General features: G+C 34.7%; 1 protein-coding gene across 5 annotated transcripts in view; it reads right to left on the reverse strand.

Annotated features, from left to right (window-relative positions):
- THSD7B (thrombospondin type 1 domain containing 7B) overlaps positions 1-24,610 on the reverse strand; it is an 873,835-nt gene that overhangs the window by 419,621 nt on the left and 429,604 nt on the right. For all 5 annotated transcript variants that reach the window (XM_008998957.6, XM_035305018.3, XM_054257669.2 and 2 more), the window contains exons 8-9: positions 4,540-4,731; positions 2,624-2,858 (exon numbers count right to left, since the gene is read on the reverse strand). In XM_008998957.6, the coding sequence (XP_008997205.4) occupies positions 2,624-2,858; positions 4,540-4,731 (427 nt within the window). The remainder of the gene's footprint in view (positions 1-2,623; positions 2,859-4,539; positions 4,732-24,610) is intronic.

A 24,610-nucleotide genomic window follows, 5' to 3' on the forward strand; every position in this document is an offset into this window, starting at 1 on the left:
TAATAATACTATTTTAATCTCACTTATGTACATTTTCAAACAAATGCATATTAGTTTATGAATTATGTTTTAAACCATAAACTTCTGTTCCTGTGATTTTTTTTCTCAAATCATCCTTAACATTTTGAGTAAGCTGATGTGCCCAGAAACCTTCACAAAACTGTTATTTAAAGTAATAATGATGATACAAGAAGAAATAGATGCTGATTGGAACATATAACTCAACTTTTTCATCCAAATAACCCTTTAAAATATGATAATAATATATTGAATAGGTATCAGTCTCAATTCTAATGCCCCCTTTGCTAAAAAATAAACATGTTACATTCATATCCAGTAGATTTTTTCCTGTCATGGTGGCTCAAAGATGAAAAGCTCTGTGGAAGGGAGATCAGGCTTCAGGCATGCTAAAATTTTCATCACTTCATCATTATAAAGAATAATGGTTTGCTGCATTTTAGGTAGGGTTGGTCCTACATCTAAGCCATACTTATTTTTATTGGTATATTCATCCTAATCTTTCATGCATCTTTTCTTAAGCAGTTGAAAATTTAGGTCATAAAAATAAACATTATCTAGGCTTCAATCCTTCTCAGATAAAAGGAGTTCTCATGTCTGCATAACTCTTTTATAAAACTTTCAGAATTTTACCATAACCTCATGACTTAGATTTTCACCTGAAGCAGGTGATGTTAAATGTTATTGTCTATATTTGTCTATAACTTCCATTGATTCATTGGTCCAACCAATCCATCTGGTGATATGGCTACCAGGTAAACTGAAAAATACAACTGATACAAGTTGCCATTTCCAAAAACACTGCTGCCAATATAGAGTTAGGTTCTAGAGCAAAAACAATATTTATGAGCTAAAAAGAGCAGGTCATATGTAAGACACCTTCATTACTTTTCATGATAGCCCCCTTTAACAAAATTTATTACGGGAGATTAAATATGTTTTCCTTGGAACAAAAGATAAACATCAGTTTCCCTTGATCTTCATATTCAATCCCTGTCAAACATGATCACTCATATCACATATATCATATATAGCTTTAGTTCATTCATAAATTCCAGAAATGTTCATACTAACCACCTGCCAAAAAATATTAAACTAGGGCTGCAACAAGAAATAACACCTATCCCAGCACTCTGGGAGCCACATTTAGGAAGAGGGAAAGGTGAGATGTTCCAGGCTATGCTCCCATTCAAGTCACAGCATGACTTGCAAATACATGTCTCCATGTGTATTTGCAAAACCATCCACTCATCAGATGCTATAAGACCAGCTCTGGGCAGTGTCTGGCCGGTCTGCACTCCATTTGCCATAAATAGTTCATTTCCCTTAATGGAGCTTGTATGACTTGCCTTACACATGGCCAAAGTGGCTTCCATGACAGTGTGGATCAGGCTCAGAGCCCTTCACCATGGTTCCCCAGATGAAACTATTCAGTGTTTCCATTGCCATGAGAGAAACACGTTAAATTGAATTAGGCAGAACACTGAATGCATTTTCATACTTTGCCATGGAGGGCAGGGTGTAGTCAGTAGAGACAGGACCACAGCATTCAGTACTGCCAGGATTTATTCCAACTGCATATGTTTCTTTCTGAGGGTCAGCATGAATCTCTCCTTTTGCTTTTTCCACCAGACCTGACTCTGTCTGTAGCAACTCTCAGCTCATATGCTTATAGTATCATAAACAGAAAAAAGTGAATTTCATTCTCCCAGCCTGAAAATTCCTGGGGAAGCACTCTCTGTTGCCTAGCTTATGACACTAGACCAAAGCTGGCACCAGCTCATCTTAGTGGCCCATACCCTGTTCCTAGAGTGAGGTCTCCAAATACGGCCACTGGGAATCTCTCCAGACAAACCAGTCACACAGTCTCTCTAGAAGGCACAGGGCCCTTCTGTTTTCTTCTTCAGCAGCCTTCCCACAGGGACTTGAGGAAAACATATATCTCCGCATTTGATCTAGTGATAAAACTCCCACAGCCAGTTCTTTAATCAATTATTTTTTTTCCTCCTATCATTTGCAATTGTTCTTGATCCTTCTGATATCTATATCCTAGTTTCCAAGCCCATGTTTTCCTACTGTCTTTAAAAAATTTTATATTCCCATGTACAGACAGTATAACATGCATGAGGTTGTAAGCTACTTAAGGGCATGGATTCATTATTCTAATTAGAATGGCTGTATGGCTGTATCTACTCACTGCAGGGAAGATCTGCAGATCGGAAGAAGTGTAAGACACAACACTATAATTCAAAGCACAGAATCTACCATTATGTTGACCTGGTCTTTATGTGATTTGAGAAGAGTAAAAAATACTGAGATCAGCTCTAGAAAATTTGTTTGATTCTTCAAATGTATGCAATGTTTGTGGACACTATTCATTTTTATCCATGATCTGATATATTACTACATATTATAAATGCACCAGTGATACATATCATAACTGCATTTTGTTTGAGGCTCATGTTTTAATCTTTAACAGTCAAACAGCAACAAAAAACCCTCTTACTCTATTAGAGACCCAGAAATATCTATTTCTTGATAAATGCTTTCAACTAAAAATACTCAACATGAAATAAATGTGTTTTCAGTAACAGACTAATAATACCTTTTGGTCATCACTTGTCCCACATGACTCTTGACACAGAAGACCCTCCGAGTCTGAATGCCTACACCACACGTAGCTTCTCCATTCCAGCCAATGGTTGCATTAAGGGCAGTTACCAATGTGTCCTCAGAACAAGGACCCCAAGGTGACGTCTCCCAGTGAAGCTGCATACAGGAATGGTCATTACACAAACGATGCTCTTGGAGGGCCTGACTAGGGGGACATGGCTTTCCACCTGACAAAAATAAGAACAAAAGACAATACATAGTTGTTGCTGATGTTGTTCTTGTTTTTTTTATTTCTGCTGTTTTAATGGTCTAGAGAGACGGCTTTGCTGACACAGCCTTCCAAAGACCTGAGCCACTGTGCCATTCTTCCCCATCTAAGAACAGGGAATTGTGTCCTGAGCAACCCCTGAGGATAATATAGTGCACTCTTTTCCACTAAGTAACAAGCAGCAGTCCACTTCAATGTGATTATAAAATGAATTCACTCTATTGCCCACCACTGCTGCATGTATCTCTGAGATAAACTCCAAAGAAACTTGCTTTTCAAAAAATATTTTTATGCTTCATGTATTAGTTAGAACAGTCTATGGTCTCAAAGTGATATTATCTGGAACATATACACACACACAAACTTATGCAGCATGGTCTTCCTTTCCTAAGAGAGGCGTTAGTTTTCTAAGAAAACCATTTTAAGACACTCATCCTCCATCAAGCAGTACATTTCACTGTAATTTGAGAAATACAGAAATATGTGTTAAAGGTTGGAGAAGAGAGTCTCTCCTTAAACTCTGAAATAATACCGGACAATGTGCTATCCCCTGGCAGGAAGTCCAGACATATGTGCATCCATAGACTCTTGAATGAGTCAGACAATCCAATTTCATTATTGTCCTTTTGTCACATTTTTTATCCACATACAAAGTGGTATTTATCTAAAGTATCAATCTTTTCCTACTCTTCTACATATTAATGGTTTATACAGTAGGCCAAATGTTCAAGATTTGTGACCTTGGTTTTGTTGTTCTTGATTTTTTTTTTTTTTTACCATTAAATACTACTGACTCCCATTCACCGCTTACAGAAACATAAAAGAAAAGAGAGGGAAGCAACTTCACTTTAAGAATATGAAAATCTTCATTTATCTTGACCCTGACCCCATTTCTCAGGATCAAAGAACAGAAACTTACTTAAAAAGTAGTTCCTCACAGCCAGTGGCCATACTGTCCTGCTGTTCTAACCGAGCCAAGGGCAGAAAAAGCCAAGGGAGGGGATGAAAGAAATCACGTGTGCTGGGGACAGAGATCATCACCATAAATTACAGGAACAGCTGCTCCTCTAATTTGTTCTAGATGTCACCTGCTTATATTCTCATAGCACTTTTTAGCTTCTTCAAAGCCATTTTCACAGCCTTCATGCTGTGCCCCCCTCCTGCAGAATGCTGGCATGACAGAACAGAATACCAGCATGCAGGAATCAGGTAGTCTGCAGATGTTAGTGGCAGTTCCCAGTTGAGAAGCCATGTCTCCTGATTCTTAATTTGCAGCTCTTTTTTACTAAACATAGTCTAATTATATTCCTGACTGCACGAGCTCTCTTCAATTTGGATGTGTGTCAACCAAACTGTTTCCTTGTCTAAGAAGGGTATTGCAAAATAACATCCATCTTATTGCCATGGCCCATACACAGGTGTGTGGTAAAGCAGTTCATGTAAATAGGTGAACTCAACAGAGTTAAACTAGAGGATCAAAGCAAAAACATGGATGGAAATGAAACTGTAAATTTGGATCCAAGGAACAGAGATATCATCTATGTGTGACTACTTCCTCCATATAAACTTCTCTCTCACCAATGAGGAAAAATAATAATTGAGCTAATGAATCTCGGGTGAAAACCTTTTCTGTTACTCACCTTCCCCAGCCAATGCCAGGATAGTTCTTGACCTGGTCTGTTTCCCATCTGAGTTTTTATTTGAGCAGGACTGGGAACAGGATGACCACTCTGTCCACTCGCTCACCACACAGTCCATTCGGCAGGGAATTTCACAAGCCTTCCTCTCAGGAGGAGGAGGTAATGGGCAAAGACTTCCTGATACATCTTCTCCTACAATCAACCAGATAAAGACAGTTGGTGATTAATGCATAATCAAGTCCAGTCCAAGGAACAGTTAGGCTCATTGCTTTATCTATTACTGCAGTTTAAAGTACAAGAAAAAAATGATACTTTCTTCAGCCATTCATAATATTTACATCAGACAAAAACTGCTAGGATATAATCTGGCATTTAGAAAGGTAGATACTACAGCAGAACTCCCATTTGTAGTACTTCCTAAGGACAAAGCTGACTTTCAGAAACAATTTAGCCATGGATGGCTGAAGATGGATGTGGCAAATGTGTTATGGACAAACATATATAACAAGTATATACTTCTCTTCAAAGTAGAAGTCAGAGGTATCCGTTCACCTGAAACCACAATTTATGTTGAACATTCTAATCTACTAAATTAAAAAAAATTATCATTTTAATTTTCTTTTGGGTATTTTCACCTCCAAATATGCAACCTTATGCAAGATTATCACACAATGACTCTTTTCTTCTCCTTTTTCATAGTGGTAAATTACCCAAAACTAAAATGAAAATGGATCTGTGGCTAAAATTATGTAACATGTTGACGAAGTTGATGGCCATTCTGAAGTTCTCCCTAATAATATTTACAATCCCCCGTTGAATAATCTAATGCATTGATAAACCAAAAATATCTATACTCAAAAATATGGCACAAAACACACCAGGTAGCAAGGATCTCCACTTTTGCTATTGTCTCAGTGCCTTTCTATAAATACTATTTACAATCCTTTGATACCATATCATAGAAAATGATTTTTTCAGAAACTATAAAATAATAGAGTTTTATAATTAACAGATGTTAGGACTAAAGGGATAATTTCTAAGTAATGAAAAAATATCTCAAATGACTACAATAGCTTCTTAAAACTCTCAGGTTATTTATTTGCGATTACTAGAATTCAAATATTCCTCTTTTATAGATAATAACTCTCACTATTCTCCCCATTCACAGTCTCCTCATAAAAACAGAGGACACAAAGAATAGTGATATCATTTATTGTTTGAAATAAGAACATAAAATGTGAAATGGCAACTATAGGAGAGAGGCAGTTTTGTTTGTGTGACTTTATGGCTTTGAAATTCTCTTGTCATGATCTAGCTGGAACAAAAAAATAAATGTGAAGGGGACTAGTATTTATTGAACATCTCCTTGTGCAAGGCACTGTGTTTTGCATATATCACTCAGGCTTTGCATATGATATTGAGTCCTCAGGAGAAACTATGAATTGCAGGTGTGATCCATCTCATCTCTTAGGTGAGGGCTCAGAGCAGAGGCTTAGAAAGGAAAGCTTGGTCATGCTTACACCGGCCTTAGCTGGGGAGCAAATCCAAACTCTCTGACTCTAAAACTTCTGCTTCTCCCATTAACCATGCTGTGTCTAATTCCAAGGAGATGAATATTCTTCTTAGGAAGTAAATAAAAAGCTGACAGTCAGCAAGACTGCCTGAAAGAGAAGATAGGACACAGCTAATATCTGCATTTATATTTGTAAATGAGGCCAGGCTCATTGCCCTTGAGGTACAAATAAAGCTTTTCAAGCATATGATGTGAAGTAATAGAGGTTCTAGCAGATAATCAAGCTGAAAAACTAATTCCAATAATTCTCTCTTTAGTCTCAATCTATTTCCAGATTGAGTCCATACCATGTGTAACACACACACACATACACACACATCCAAACAGCACTTTACCAAGTATAGAAGCAGGCAGAAACAAAATGCCCAAACTACATCTAATCAAAATTTGATTTCCACACTTGTGACTCCTACTAACATAGTCTGTATACAAAATACTTTAAAGCTATGTCTTACAATAAACATTTTGAACAAGGTAGGGGTTTCACAAATAACAGTAAACAGAAAGGTGGGAAGTGTTGGATTAAAAGTGGTAACATTGGTCTCATTATTGAAAAATTTCTCAGTATTAAAAATGCCAGTATATATTGTAAATTTCCTAGAAGGGAAATGAGATATAGTGCTTTTCATCCTTATTTGAACAAGGGCCATACTTTTTGAAGAGCTTCTCTCTCTTTCAGAAATGGCACTTTTATGAGTATGCTTTGAGAAAACTCTAAAGAATTATAAAATTGTCAACTACTATATGATGAGTACATACTATGTCCAAGACACATTATGGGATAGAAATAGATGTGCTTACCATTACTTATCTTTCTAGAGCTCATGATTAATGATGGAGATGAGCTATTAACACATAAAAGCAAAGCCAAGTGCATGTCAAGTTGCAGCTGTGTGATTCAAACATAAAATACTTTAGTGATTCAGGGGATTGTCACAGGCCCCTCCAATAAGGGGAAATAAAAAGGCTGAAAACTTGTGGCGAGGATTTAGGGTATTTCAGGCATTGGAAGAGTCAGCAAAGGTTAGGTAGGAAAAAACAAGGTGTCTGGAAGATAGCTAATACTGAAGGTGCATGATGAAAAGAGAAAGCCTATCTTGGAGGAGTTATTTGGCATCAAATTCCAAATGATCTAGACTGATACATAAGTTTTATTATATTTCTGCCTTCCCTAAATTCCCATGACTCAAATTTACCATCCTCCCTGTTGTCACATTCAGTATTCTCAATATTCACTTTAGGTACTCAAATACTTTTTAAAATCTCAGCTTTTTTATAAGCTGATATGCCTATTCCCTCAGTACACTTTAATGTCAATACTCCCACCAACAGCAACCTTTTGATAGTTTGCCTATATAGGCTAATTCAGAAAAGTGAACAAACAGATCAGAACCTTAGGGAAGTCAAACTAATAGTCATAAGCATCCTGTAATTCCCGTGGGAGCTACTTTAAAAGAAATTGTGCAAGAAAAAAAGCAGCACAATGAGGTCTCAGCTGAAATGTGTCTAGCCAGACTCAATTAAGTGTATTAAGGTGAATTGTAGCTACCAACATTTACTTGCTTAAGGATATAACTTAATATTTTTGAACCTCAATTATTTCATTTGTAGGAATAAAATAATAACATGAGGAATCATTTATTTAACACATATATCAAGGTGTCTAACACATGGTGATCCCTCATTACACAGGAACCTTAAAAAATGTCTTTGCAAAGACATATACCACAAAAAAACAAATGGTCTTGATCTGAAATCTAGATATTTATGTCACAGTCATGAAAAGCACTTGGCTTTACTATTCATATTTGTGTACAAACAACTATCAACAGTTTCATAGATTGGTTTACATAAAATATTAAAACCTTTATAATTATACAGATCTTTTTATTGACATGGTTGGCTAATCTAAACCATTTAAGAGCCAAAAATAAAGCACTTGAGCCTAAATAACCTCATCTGCTCATATACATAGGTATAATTATCTTCCCATTGTACAGAGAGAATCCATCTCAAAAGAGGAACATTTATGCTTTCCTGTTTTTATTTTCTTGGATGGATCAATGAGACCACGGAAATCTCAGGCAAGCATGGAAAATAAAGCCCCACATAGTTCCGAAGCTTAGCCATTAAAAGTGATTTTCACAAGCTCAGATAATCTAATGTCATAATAAAATTGAATATATTTAAGAGGGAAATTGAATTCATCTTTCAAAAAGACTCTATAAAATTACTCCCAGCACTCACCAGGCTCCCTGGGATCAATAATAGCAAACTCCCTGTTCTCTCCTCGTGGAGTAGACTTATTTAAACCAGTTATGATTCTGGGAAAATGAAACATGGTGCTGCTTTGACCATGTGACTTGAGATTTTAAAAATAATTTAATATAATGAAATTCACATAACATAAAATTAACTATTTTAAAGAAAACACTTCAGTGGCATTTAGCACATCCTCAATGGTAACAAAATATTTTAATCACTCCAAAGTAAAGTTCCATATGCATTGAGCAGTTTCTCTCTGTTACCTCTTCCCCGCAGCCTCTGGAAACTGCCAATTTACATTCTTTGTGTGTGTCTCTATGGATTTATCTATTCTGAATATTTTATATAAATTAAAACATACCATTTGTGATCTTTTACATATGTCTCCTTTAGAATAGTATTTTGGTGGCACAATCACTTTACAGCATGTTTCAGAACTTCATTCCATTTTATGAATGGACAATATTCCATTGTATGTATATACTGAAATTTGTTTATTCATCTGTTGATGGACGTTTGAGCTGGTCTTATATTTTGGTTATTGTGAATACTACTGCTATGAATATGCATGTGCAGACACCTGTTTGAATACCTGTTTCTAATTATTTTGGCTATATACCTAGGAGTAGAATTCTGGAGTCACATTTATCACTCAGTTTTGCTTGCCAGTGATTCTGGGGCCTATGGCATAGATAGCCACATGAATAGAACCTGGCTACAGTTCACACTACTCTTCTAATACCTGCCTATTCCCGGCAGAATCAAAAGCACTTGAACATGACAAAGATTCTTAACATATAAATATACTCAAGATCATTTAAGAAGGTTTATTCTTTCAGTTCAAATGTACATACCAATTAAAATATAAATAGCGTGTATATTTTATAAAAATAAACAAACAGCATAGTCTATAATTCTTAGTTTCTGACCCTAGAGTACAGGTGTCAAGAGAGAAAAGAAAAAATAAAGATATGAACAAAACAGAAAGATAAAGGAAAAAAAAAAAAACTAGACAACCAAGAATCCACAGTATAATTTGAAAAGTAGACCAACATTTTGTTATGATACAAACTTCAAACTACCTTACTCATCCAAAAATAATGCATACTGGGTACTTTATTGATATTTCCTCTTGTATGCTATTACACTATGGAAAATAATGAAACAGTTATCAAAAATACTCTACATGTCGTAAAATTTTATGTCCTATTTAAATCTAAGAAAATAATGCCAATAAACCTTGATTAAATGCTTGCCCACAGCTGAGTAAGATATCAACAGACAGTACGTAGCAAATTTAGTGGAACTCATATGCATTTAATTCCATTTTTTAAATCTAAATGTTATGTCCTCAAAAGCAAGTTGCCCCTGGCCATATCTAGATTGAGACCTTAATCAGCTAAGAAAATGTTTATATTCAAAACCAATAAAATATGAAACAAAAGCTAAGGGCAAAACAGAAGCTATTTACAACATCCTAATATTGCCAACAACAGGATTCATGTCCCTGCTTGATAATTTCAGAATTGGAAGCATATTTGTCTATTTAGCTTACACATATAGAAAGATACATAAAGACACTTGATGTCAAATATTATAATAATAATAACAAAAACAACAACAACTGCAATAAAATAACAATAGCATCTGATACTTGGGAAAGCTTAGAGTGGACTAAATTCTGGATAACCATATCACATGCAGTATTTCACTAAAAATTCATATTAATATTATTTTTGCACTATTATTACTCCTGAGGCATGCAGAAGTTAAAAACCTTGCTCAAAGTTTTTGTCTTACACAGCCAGTGTCTGAGCTGGGTTTGGAAACCAGATCTGCAACATGTAATAAGCTCAGTTCTTACCCATTATAAGTTGTGTTGCTTTCTGGTTCATATCTCACATGTATCTTTCTCTTTACCGTTACTTTTAGATAATACCAAACCATGAATAAGGGACTCTGCATAATTCATCGTCAGCTCATCAGTAAATCTAGCACTGGGGGAGCAAGCCCAGAAGAGTAAGCACCTTGGTTATTTTGGAACTGCATCGTGTCATGGGGTGGAATTGAACAATGCTTTTCAAACATAAAAAAGATAAGCAGATGAAAGAGAGTTCAGAATGAAGGGATGGGAGGAAGTGACAGAATATAAGGCCACATAAGTACAGACTAAAGTAGGGACATTCAACAAAAACTGTACAATGTATGATGAGCTAAATTACACAAACACAGGCAAAAAATATAATAAAGATGCTCACAGAGTGAAAACCAGTGAAGCTCTGAGAGCCGATACAGGTAAAGAAAGAGAACATAAGAGCAAAGGCTAAAGTGAACATGGGAGAAAAATCCAAAGAGACATTAAAAAGAAAATACTTTAGACAAGAAATAATAGCAATAAAAAAATAAATAATAATAAACAATATTTCCAAATAAACATGATCACAAAGGCCAGGAGTTAGCTAAAATTGCATCCACATGGCAGGTGAGCTGTTTGTTTCAGAAGCCTAACTGAGTAGCTATACAAAGTTCTTCAACATACAATAATATAAAAATGGTAGCTAACAATCTGATCACCTCAGATGTACCCAGAAACATACTGTTATATTCTATGAGTATTAGCTTATTTCAACCTCAAAGCATTAATATCAGTAAACACATGTATAGCACTTAATAGATGTCACTTTCTGCTCCAAGTAAATTACCCATAGTAATTCATTTAACTTCACAACAGTCTTAGGTGGGAACTATCTTTTTAAATACAGGCACTGTGCCTTGGATAAGTTAAATATTCTGTGTAGGAACAAACACAAGTAAATGGTACAGTTTGAATTTGGACATGGAAAACCTAGCTCCAGAGTATGTTTCTTAATCATGATGCTCTACTGATACTCAAGCATTCTATTCTCTCAGGACAATTTATGTACCTGGCTACAGAAGGCTCAGTCCAGTGGAAAGTCAGCAAAGTGTAAGTATGATCACAATTTTAGCACATGAATACAGTACTATGTGTCACGTTGAAAGGAGACAGGAAACATTAGAAACAGACTCTATGATTTAGGAACAAACTGAAGTTGCTCAAAAACAACACATCTAACAAAAATCTAACAACATGTCTTAGTGGTTGTGTTAGTTCATTCTTACACTGTTATAAAGAACTACCTGGGTAATTTATAAAGAAAAGAGGTTTAATTGGCTCATGGTTCCACAGGGTATACAGGAAGCATGGCTGGAGAGGCTTCAGGAAACTTACATCATGGCAGACGGGGAAGCAGGTACATCTCACAGGGCCTCCTGACTACTTTTTGCTGGGTAGTCAGGAGGAAGAGGGTGGGGGAATACTGCATACTTTTAAACAACCAGATCACATGAGAACGTACCCACTGGCAAGAGAATAGCAAGAGGGATATCAGCCTCCATGATCCAGTCACCTCCCACGAGGCCCCTCCTCCCAACATTTGAGATAAAAATTCAACATAAGATTTGGGTAAGGACATTGCAGGGGAAAGAAAGGTCCACTCACACATTACAGGAGGAAGCAATTACTATTTTATATTTGTGTAAAAAGTTTGAGAATTACTATAACTATACATAAAAAGCACTTTTTTGTTTGTTTCTAAAAATGATGCCAACGCGTTGATAAGACTTTTTGCTGGGTAGTCAGGGTGAATGAGAACAGGGTAAGAAGGTATCCATTTACAGTAACTTAGCACTTGGATGGTAAAACTTGATGTTTCAGAGTTAACTCAATCTCAGGTTTTCAATGTTTCTCCTCCGTCTCTTTTTTCATTTTCTCTGTGCAGCAGCCAAGAGTTAGAGAAACATGTATGTAACAATAATGGACACTGTTGTGTGAATTTTGCTGGTTCTCCAACTGAGCTACTTCCATCAAATTGGTCTTTGTGTATTATTACCTAGTCTTGAAAGTGCACCTGCAGCCACTGCCAATTTCTAGGGTCCATGACACAGTTTTCCTGTCTTCTGGTCCACATACTTTACAGCTGCCTAAACCTGACTCCAAGCAACTTCTAGTTTCCTGGTGCAGTCAGTATTTCCACAGCCCACACAGGGGCATGCAGGAATTTCAGGACCATCCCCAAATCATAAACAGGCCTGGGGAGACCTGGTTTGGAGGGTGGGTAGTAGCTAGCTCAGGCCCACTCCGCTTAAATACAGAGAACCATTTTCTCTGCTTTCAGTTTCCTTTTAACCTATCTGAAATGTCCATAGATGTCATTTTCTCAGCCCAGTATCACCTGCAGGGTGAGAGGAGCCAGAACTCTCACCATCTACTATCTTCTCCACATCCTCCCAGCTCCTTCTTTCTGATCCAGGAAGCCAGCAGTGTGGGATGCAGGCTTATGCTAACACTCTACACTCTAGTCCTTTGGGCTTCCTCCTTGCTACCTGAAAGGAGCGATGTGGGATTTACAAAGCACTGCTTTATACACCAGGCTCTTGCATATGAATTACTGACTTTCGGAATTATTGCCTCTGATGTGAGCTCTGTTTTGTGGCACTGACTCTTTTCTGTATGTTTTTATTTGAGGTATAATTATCCCAGTTTTTCCAGAGACAGTCCATGCCTCAGAAATCAACAGGGGGAGGGATTCTTGTCCATGAAGGGGTACAAGAAAAAGTAACATTACAACATCCCAAAATATGATCTGATGACATCTACTTAATGTGGAAACCTTGTTTCTCAAGAGAGTTTTACAGAAAAGCTCTGTATAATTTTCAAAAGATGAATCCAGAATAAAATAATGAAATTAATAAGTGGCCTTTGCAAGGTAGAAAATGCTTCTTCAAGAGGAAAATATTGGAGCAAATTAACAGTGCATTATAATGGACAGAATATTTGATGAGTAGTTGGGACATCTAGATTTCAGTTCTGCTTCTGACACTTATCAAAATGTGATCTTGGAAAATTATTAAGCTTATTTAGACTTAAGATACCTGCCATAAGTGGAAGGAAGGGCAGTACTATCACTTTTGATTATATTATTGGGTCTGATAATGGATCAAAGAGGTAATAAAAAATAATATTTAGAAAATTGCAAGCACTATTTATATATAATGTGGTCTATTATTGGTAAAAATGAGGGAAAATGACATTCCAAATAGAAAAATAATTTGAATCAAAGATACTATTTCTCTTCTCTGTCCTAATTTGGTCTTAGATAGAAATGCATAAGAGGAACTGAAATGATTATAAAGTCATAAATAATATTACTCATTTCCTTTAGTTATCTAGCTAGCTCTGCGGGAAAGAATCTGGACTAGCTTTGATATGAGGTATACCTTTAAAAAAGTACATCAAGTGGCTGGGCGCAGTGGCTCATGCCTGTAATCCCAGCACTTTGAGAGGCTGGGGTGGATGGATCACCTGATGTCAGGGTTCAAGACCAGCCTGGCCAACATGATGAAATCCCATCTCTACTAAAAAATACAGTAATTAGCCGGGCATGGTGGTGGGTGCCTGTTATCTCAGCTGCTTGGGAGGCTGAGGCAGGAGACTCGCTTAAACCCAGGAGACGGAGGTTGCAGTGAGCTGACATGGTGCCACTGCACTCCAGCCTGGGCAACACAGTCAGACTCTGTCAAAAAAAAAAAAAAAAAAAAAGAAAAAGAAAAGAAAAACGTACTTCAAGTTATCTAGAAGTTTCTTAAATATTTGAATAATCAAAGGGTAAGTCAATAGAGTAAACTGGTAACACTTCACTAAAGAATAATCATTTATCTCTGTAATTAACCTTCAGACACATAACTATAATGTCTGTACATGGGAAATGTATGGCAATTTATTTAACTACCTTACTATAATTGCACAATTAAGATGTTTTCAATTTCTCTGTGATAAAGAACACCACAAAAATATTCTTGATCATAACATTGATTACTTTCCTAAGAATAGATTTCTTGAAATGAAAAAACGAAGTCAAAAAATATGAACTTCATGAAGATTCTTAGTAGAAAAAGTTGCCCATTTGTTTTTATTCCCATTATTTATCATCACTAATAGCTTTTTGATGTACATACAGTAAAATTCACTCTTTGTAGTTGTATAATTCTATGAGTTCTGGCAAATGCATAGTCTTGTACACACCACCAAAATCATGAGGCAGGACAGTTCTACCACCACTAAAAATATTCCCTTGTGGAGTCCCCTGTAGTCAATCCTTCAATGCCAGTCCTAACTTCTGGGAACCACTGATATGGCCTTGTCCCTAGTTTTGCTTCCCTGCTCCCTCAGAATGTCATATATATAAAATGATACAGTCTGTATCCTTTGAGGTCTTACTTCTTTCACATAGCAGAGTGCATTTTAGGTTCATCCATGTTGCTGTCTTTATGAATTCGTCATTCTTTTGGGGGTTGCTGAATAACATTACATTGTATGGATGTAGCACATTTTGTTTATCCATTCTCCTGCTTAAAGACTTCTGGGTTGTTTCCAGGTTTTAGTGTTGTGAATAAAGCTGCTAAGCAAGATTTTGTGTGACTACAAGTTTTTATTTCTCTTGGGTAAATAATTAAAGGTAAAATTGCTTAATCTATGGCAAGTATAGATGTTATAAGAAACTGCCAAACGGTTCTCCAAAGTGGCTTCACTCTTTTGCCTTCCCATGAGCAATGTATGAGAGTTCTACATTATTCTACTAGTTCTACATCCTTAATAGCCCTTGGTATAACCAGTTTCTTTTGGTTCTTTGTTGAATTGCTGTCATTCTTATAGGTGTGTAATGTTATTAAACTGTATTTTTAATTTGCAATGATGCATCTTTTCATGTGCTTATTTTCCATCTGTATATTTTGGTAAAGAGTTTTCCAATCTGGTTTTTTTTTTATTGTTGAGTTTTGGAAGTTCCTTATATATTCTAGAAATAAATTATTTGTCATACATGTGATTTGCAAATGTCTTTTTACAGTCTGTGGCTTTTCTTTTCGTTTTCTTAACAGTGTCTTCTGCAGAGAAAAGGTTTTAATTTTGCTGCAGTCATCTTATTTACTTTTTCCTTTATAGACTGTGTTTTGGTGCTGTATTTAGTTTGTATCTAAAAAGACAAATTTTCAGGAAGGAACAGAAAATACATTGCTTGATGTACACACATGAAAAAAGAGAGTTGAAACTTCTGTATTAGGAACTAGAATGTTATAATTTTGGATAGAGTGAATTCTCCAATCAGTGTGTACTAGTATACAACACTAATACTACTTTTCACCTACAGTTCTAAAGCACATTTTCCCATAGTGAATATTTACTGAAGCAACAACTGAGAGTCTAGTGCTATAACTTCCTGACAACTTGTATGATGCAATGGAAATTACCTTGTGGCTAAAACATTATTTGGTATCAATTTAGTATAATGCACCATGATGAAGGTGAGACTTGTCTTTTATAAAATTGTGCTAACATCTGGCACAATATCAGCCACATAGTAGGTTTCAATAAATTCTGAGTGAAGGAGTAAATGAGAAGTTAAGGGAAAGATGTTTAGTCTACTTAAGGTATAAGCAATCTTTTGCTTTTACAGTATTTGCTCTTAATAGTTTTGATAATATAATTGTGACAGTAACATATTGAAAGTTACAGACCATGGCAAACTATTTTCACTCTAACACATTTTTCAGCTCACGCCTCTAGGAAGCTTGACTTTGAATAAAGTTAGCAAAAATCAAGATGAGCCTGTCTTTTTTCTTGAGTTGGTAGGTAACTCTTCTGTTTTTGTCTGAATCTTATGCCTGCTATAGCAACCATGATATTGCCAGTTTTTGTCTTTGGATCCTGTACATTTTGGAATTTATGAAAAATTTGTAGAGTTTATCAACATCTAAGAATTCTTGTACTGGGGAAAATAAATCTACAAAAACAGAACAGTTTAAGGCAGGCAAATATCACTTACTGTGTAATTCTCAAAGGATAACCATAGTGTTTCTCTTTAAAAAGCATTTTTGATATCTTTTCCCATGCCTGACTCCCTGGCTATTAAATTGTTCCCATTCCATTTTGCAGAACATGGCAGGGGTCTAATGACTAGTTTTGTACTATATTGAAGAAGTATAATAAGATAACAAACCACATAACTACATTGAAAGTTTGCAGTGATGAACTAGGGGAGAATCATGCAATAGATTTTTCTCATCAAAATCTTGCAAACTAATTAAGACCTTAAATAGATGAATGTACACCACTTTTCTAATTTTTTTCATGAACTCAGTTGAGATAGAGGCTTACATTACCACAGACAAGGCAGCATTAGAAACTAGTATTTAGAATAGGTTTCTCACCCATCAGAATTTTTTGTGCTCCAAACAGAAAACTGACAACTGTTAAAAGTTTAGTTCAATCTTTAGTGAAACTAGCCAGCTGTAAAAAATAAGATCTTCAGATGAATATTAGAAATATAACAATCAGAAAAACAGAATGGTTAAAGAATAAATACTGAAGTCATAATTCCAAAGTTCTTATTCAAGGCAAGCTGACTTCAGTTGGAAATTTATGTAACACCACCAAAATTAATGATGTACATATATCATGAATATAGAGATTTCTACTGTAATTACCCTTTACATAGTATACTTTTCTATTATTGTCTTAAGACTGATATTAATGCCTTTATGCAACTGAATGAATTCTAAATAAGAATAAACCCTTTGTCTATCTTCCCCAAACTCATCTACCAGTTATTACAATGATCAATTTGGCACTGCCATGTTTTCAGCCAATCTCTAATAATTCAGAAAAAAACACTTTCACTTAAGATACGTTTAAATATAAATAAAATATATGCTGAGATATTTCAAAACACAAGGAGTGAAGTTAAGCACATGTTTCAAAAATCCAAACATCACTTTATATCATTGCCAAATTCTCCTCAACACCTCAGAACAGTAATACTGACATTTAAGTCAACTGTATGCTCAGAGTAATAAAAGATGAAGAATACAGACATTTGAAATATGTATACTCCTTTTTCCTTTGCATTAAAATAAAAAAAAATGCCCATGAAATACATATTAATTTTATTAAATGTCTACCTAAGAGATCAAATTGTAATTATATCATTAATAATTATATTAACACTTATTTCCTGCAAGGTATAGTGTATTTGGAAGCAATTTAAGAACATTAGCTATTTCGGATCATTTATCTTATTCTAACTGGCCTACTGATTAAAATAATAATTTTCTAATTTTTCTAAGTGGTTAAACTGACTTATTAGGTTATTTGTACACAGGCATTTCTTCCTGAGACATAACAAATGGAGGGAAACAGCTGCACAATAAATTCAGGGTTGCATAATGTTTTAATTCTTTAACCCATTATATCAGCTCCTTGGCCAGAGAAAATGATGTAAATTATGTATTTCTGAATCCCCAGTGCCTAGAACAGTACTTTGCTCATAGTAAGTGGTCAATAAATGCTAATTGAACTGAAATGAGCATAATTGAGCAGAACAGATGTTTTAGCATCTGAGATGCTTTTGGTTTCCATAGAGCTAGCACAAACTAAAGAAATTTTTAAATAACTATAAATGCATGAACATCAATATATTTGCCAGATTCGACTGCTATGGATACTGGTAAAGGCACTGATTTACAAGCAGACAAACCTGAGTTTGAATTCTAACCTGCCATTCTAAGTTGTGTGTTTCTAGGTGAGCTATTTCATCTCTAAGTTTGCACCTAAATATGAAAGTAATGATTCTTTTCAATACATCACAGGAATTATGTCATAATAAAATGAGGTAAGATTAAAGTAACAGGTACACAGTAAGTGTTCATTATGTGTTGGTAATAATGATGACATATGTCTACACATCTCTATTAATGGCTTTAGATTTTCCATAAGTTAATTTCAGAGACAGTCAAGTCTGTAAAAACTATGCCAACACAGGAAGGAAATAGGGAAGACTGTATAAAATAATAGACATATGAAAAGGCATTTATACAAAGCTTTGCAAAGCACCATCTGATTGGCAGTATGATTACTTTGGCCATGGGTGTACCTGTCCAGGACTCTTACTTTGCTTTTGCTTGGGATAATATCCATCAGTATACAGTTGCTCAGGGGGAAACGTTGAGAAATAATTCTGGATGGCAGGATGGCCATGTTAAAAGGGAAATTTTGCAAAAAGGCTCTCATTTAGGTTAAAAAAAAAAAAGACTAGAAGTACCAAGAGAGAAGAGAGTTGAATAATCACAAAAGATTTAAATCCCCATTACATATGCCTCTTGGAAGATACGGGAGAAACCTTGCCCAAAGGCAACTGGGGAGCTAACCTAGAGAGTGATGTTTGAGCACCCTTAAAAATATGAGCATTGGCATTGGCAGCCACAGCCTATGATGTTTCACTGTGCTTATAGATCTGGTCTCGTGACTTCCTATTTAAGTTTGTGAAGATCAGCCAAAACCCAGGAAACCATATTTTCTTTCCCTGTGTAATTTCACAAACCATGAAAGTTTAATCACCAACCCGTTTTGTAACACCAGCCAACGATGAACTGACCTACAGATCTTTGCTGAGCATGCCAAATCCATCCCTGGACATCTGGGCTCCATGGGGCACCCATTTCAGATTCAGAAGTAGTTATACAGTGTTTATTGCCAGGCGGCGACAGGATCCCTATAATTTCAGCAACATGGAAAAGGGACTCTGTTCCATTCAGTGTACCTAAAATCTCAAGTCTGTCAAAACTAATTTCAATCCACTCTTCCAAATGTAGATGTAGAGACGGAAGAAGAGAATGTGTGATAAATTTGCCTGAAAATAAGAAAAGCTCCAGACTTAGAGAATGCAATATTGTTTTTCTAACCTAGGAAATATTCTTCAATTTTCTTTACTATTCAGTTATTATAATGGTGGAGAATATCCTGACAACTGCTTTAGGCAGAATTTTCATACTTATGTGTGCAAAGGAGTAAGTATGTAAACAGAAAAATATTAAAACTTTCAGTGTTAATCTATATTTTAAAACACAAGCATATCTTGACAAACTTTCAAATACAGAATGCATGAAATTCATAAAATATATATGAGCATGACTGAAATACTGTTTCTAATTTATTTTCCCCCTCAACAAAATTCTGCCTTTGAATTCTTATTTATTATGCCTTTTATTCAATTGAGTACCCAGGCAGAAAATACAATAAAGCTTTGCTAATTTCATAAAATATTGAAACACTGACACTGCAAATAGAATTTCACTATCTTTATTTACTTCTGGGCTTATCACATAGCTTAATCTAAAAACCTATATAAGGAATGCTTAATTTCTGAGGCCCTTATTCTGATGAATTGCTTTCAGTATCTTAGAGAAGAAATATTCAAAATTTGGAAAAACCATTTCCAGAGAGATTAAGAGAATAAAGAATATAACGAACATATTTGTTACATTCACAGAAAGCAAATTCACAGAGATTTAGAGAATTAATAATATAACAAATTTGGCCAATGTCTTGAAATCCTTGTAAAATATGTCTCTGATCCTCTTGCAAGCGTTAAAAATGAGTTCACGTGATCTTCCAAGAAAATAAAGACTATTACTAAGTGGTCATCTTTGTTAGGTCATCATTTTAAAAAGTACTTTAGTGTCTTGACTGCCTGATCAACAAGTTTCCTCCTACAACTGAAGGCATACAGAGGTCTCCAGGCTAGCATGCTTCTTTCCGCATTTCAGAATGGCTTATTTCAGATGAATCCTCTCCTAGGGGGAATTGATTATTCCAGTTTCAGAACTCATATGACCTGTTTTTGAATCTGCAACTTTTGTTGAATAGTATAAGAAAAGTTTCTGTTAAAATGCTTGCATTGTGGATATTAGCTCTAATATCCAGAATCTACAAGGAACTTAATAAAACAAATTTACAAGAAAAAAAACAAACAAACAAATAACCACATCAAGAAGTGGGCAAAGGATATAAACAGACATTTCTCAAAAGAAGACACTTAGATGGCCAAACAAACACAAGCAAAAAAGCTCGTCATCATCGTCATTAGAGAAATGAAAATCAAACCACAGTGAGATACCATCTCATGCAAGTTAGAATAATGATCATTAAAAGGTCAGGAAACAACAGATGCTGGAGAGGCTGTGGAGAAATAGGAATGCTTTTACCCCGTTGGTGGGAGTGTAAATTTGTTGAACCACTGTGGAAGACAGTGTCATGATTCCTCAAGGATCTAGAACCAGAAATATCATTTGGCCCAGCAATCCCATTACTGGGCATATACCCAAAGGAATACAAATCATTCTACTATTAAGACACATGCACATGTATGTTTATTGAAGCACTATTCACAATAGCAAAGACTTGGAACCAACCCAAACACCCATCAGGGATAGACTGTACAGCGAAAAAAGTATCCAGGTAAAAGTATGTAAGTAGTAGATTCTAAAACTTTCAAGTTTATAAAATGGAGAGCCATATCATTATGGGGCTAATGAAAAGGCTGGAGTGATCCTGAGCAGACAGCTCACTGTTCCAGGATCTGGCTCTGTGAGCCAACTCTACCTGCCATAGCAGTTATCTACTTTGATTTAAACAAGGATGGGAATAATTCTGGTTCTAAGACTGGCTGAGATTTCAAGAACCAGGAATGAGATTTCTAAATAGGTTTATTGATATCTTTATTAATATGCTTTGTTAGCCCAATCAGACAGGGAGAATACCGGAGATAAGGGGATCAACTCTCTGCCTTGCTACTTAATTTTATATTACTATAAATTAATAATCTTATATATCACATATCATTATACATAATTATCCAAACATACATAAATTATATATATACCATATCACACTATTTATAATTATGTATGTAATTTATAAATAAATTATATAGAATATATAGCATATTGTAATACATATACATATGACCTAATATAAACTTCATATAACAATATATAATATATATTATATAGGTTAGTTAATACAAATATTGAATATAGTATGTATTATATATGCTATTATACATTATAAACATATATAACATGTATAATTATCTGCTACTAATAAAATGTGCAAATGGAGGAAGAAAGTTGGTGATACATAATAGCAGACATATAGAATATGTGTCATATCTATCTGATATCTTGCTACCAATGAAATATGAATTTTAAAAGCTACAGAAAATGTTGAGACCAAAGGGTGATGGTTGTGTACTCCCAATATATTACTATTCTTTAGTGTATCTCAAATGACTCTACAGCTTCCTTCAAATTTAGGCTTACAAAAATATTATATAGCTGATAACATTCTCTGTAACTTTTTATTTTGAGCACACGGACAACAGCTTGTGCAATTCAGAACAATTTTTGTTGTGGCAGATGCCATAAATCTGGGTCTGAATTGAACAACATGCCTGTCCTTGAACTTTTTATCCAGTATCAACTATCGAGGAAATGATTCTAGCTCTACTTTGATTCCTGATCCATAATTTTACACCATTTGTGGTTCTTTCCTTACCCTTCTCTTTATAGAATCTTGGTTTTGTCCTGGAGCCATCCTCAAGACTCAGTGCATGTTTTCACATATTAAACAGCCTCAGTCTCATCTTAAACATCTTATATTTTTATGACTTGACTATAGATTGCCTTAAGCAGTGAATTTCTGAACTACAAGTCACGGGACAAAAATGATATTTTTTTGTGCACTAAAAAAAATGCTTTAACGATGAGACCTACCTTTAAACATTTAGTATTACCATCTCAGCTCTCAATACATTCCACTTTGAAAGCCAATTAGTCCCAATTCAGACCATGTTCTAATTTGCTTTAAAATTATTCTACATGCTATTTATCTTGAACACATTTTCAATTACCCAGTTTGACAAAAATCTTGACATATCACATCAGGCTTTGAATAATTTTCAAGCATTCCCAAATCTGGTCAATATTCTAAAGAGTTTTCTGTTGAAAGCTTTTCTTAATTCTGATAGAATAACTTACTGTGTACCATTGAGATAAGTTCTGAAATGATTGTGGAGATGGAATTTGAGAATAAAATTTTTAAAAGCCCATTCATTACAAAATGAATTTAGGAGAGACCACCTATGAAACTATGACACCTGCCAAAAATAAATAAAAAGGTAAAAACTGACCAGAATCCAATGTAAGTGTATTCAAAGGTAACATAGTTGAATACAAACCAAAGGTAATGTATTCAAAAGTAACATAGTTTTACATAAAATCTAGCATTTGAAAATATTTAACACATAAAATGAAGCATTTTAAAATATTTAATACAATAAATATTTAATAAAATATTTAATACAATAAATATTTAATAAAATATTTGACTTTATGAGGTTATGCTCAAAGACATCACGAAAATACTAGTGTAATTTTATATGTATATGATTGTTTTGATTCACATTAGGATTCTCTCTTTGTTTGTTGTTTATTTAGCTCCAGCATGGTAGAATGTGTCCCTCTTTTTCTTACCATGATATAAACCCTCAGTTCCAACACTGAATCTGGTACAGATTCACTTGATAAATATCTATTGAATGAATGGATGAAAGACTAACAGTGAAGGCTAATTTACATTCCTACCTTTTCTTTCCATAATCTGATAATAGGCAGGTGTATTTCTTTCCATTATCTGATAATAGGCAAGTGCCATGAAAGACACTTTGAAATAACAATCATAATTGCAGTGACAAAAATAATAAAAAAATACTTGTAGAACACTTAGCTGTTTACCAAGCAATTTCACAAACCATGAATCAAACTACGTTCCTCAAGGTACTAGCACTGTAACACTGACAAAGAAACTGAGGCAGAAGAAGATTAATTGGTTGTTCAAGTCAACAAGCCACGAACCACATGTCATCCCAAGATCATTTATAAATTCTATACTAAAATTCAGCTAAAAAATTAAGATGCATCAATATTAAAATGAATATTATGTAATATATATATTACCCTAATAATGTGATGTTTTAATTTTTTTCATATAAAACACTGGCGTTATTGAGAAAATCTTGGTGTGAGACATTGAGAGGGCACAACTATAACATCTATAATATATTATCTGTGTGTGTGTGTGTGTGTGCATGTGTGTGTGTGTGTAGGAAGGATGGAGTCTGATGAAGTAATAGACAGGCAATCTGGGTTAATAGTTTTAAATGTACTACACCCCATTGTGCAATGTCAAATTTTTTGAAAAAATAAACAGTTAAACCATAAATTACTCTTTCTCATGGCCAGTATCTCTTTCTGTTTACACAAATCTCATTTCTAAAACAGAAGTGAAAGATACTTGAGGTCACACTGATACCTTTGAAACACTAAATTTCCAGGAAGTATCTTGCAATAATAGGGTCTCAATGAATGTTCACTTTAACAGGCAGGGAGAAGTAAAAAATATAATTAAGAAAGAATAATGTTCCTATAATCAACAGAATCAAAGTTTGGAAGAAATAGCTCTATTATAAATACATTCTCCTTTTTCCCCCAGATGAATTATTCTAAAAATTATTCAGAATAAATGAAAGATAGATAAGGAGTTCAAAAGCTATATGACATTCCAAAGCCTGATATACCTAGAGGGCTAAATTCTATCTTCTGAAACAACTTTTTTTTGACTTTAACTAGAACATAATCTCATTAAATGACATAATACACAAGTGAACATAAAAGTTGTACAAGAGAAATGTTAAACACTTTTAGAAGAAATTAATGTTTATTGCTGCAGTCTTTGATACTCCTCTCATCTCTACTTAAATGCAGTTTAAATGTATTACTATACATCAAACAAAGTCAGCCTAGTAATTTCCTACAAAACTCTCCCGCTCAAAGTTTATAAAGATTTGACAATGACTTATAGGTAATTTACAAAGAGATTTATCCTTGAATGTTTTGAATGTTTAAACTTGAAAAGAAAAGAAAAAAGAGGCTCCTACATGACTGTGAGAAAAAATACTTCAAATCAGCCTCAATGAATAATTTTAAATGAATGTTCTGTTTATATTTTAACATAATTTACAGAGTACTTCTTTTCCCTATATATCTCTGAACAATTAAGCAATTTTTTTCCAACTCTACATGGCAGAATTTTTAATACTGTATGTCTACATGCTTAGGCATGATCTATTTATATTTATTGATTACTTCATGGTAATAGTTACTTATATGCCAAAAAGTGAAAGCTTGATAGATGGTAAAGAACCTAGATGATATGGCATCATTGAGAAGGAAAATGATTATCATGCTGTGTTAATTTTCTTG

The sequence above is a fragment of the Callithrix jacchus genome, chromosome 6 (assembly GCF_049354715.1).
Source record: "Callithrix jacchus isolate 240 chromosome 6, calJac240_pri, whole genome shotgun sequence".
Taxonomy (NCBI): Eukaryota; Metazoa; Chordata; class Mammalia; order Primates; family Cebidae; genus Callithrix; species Callithrix jacchus.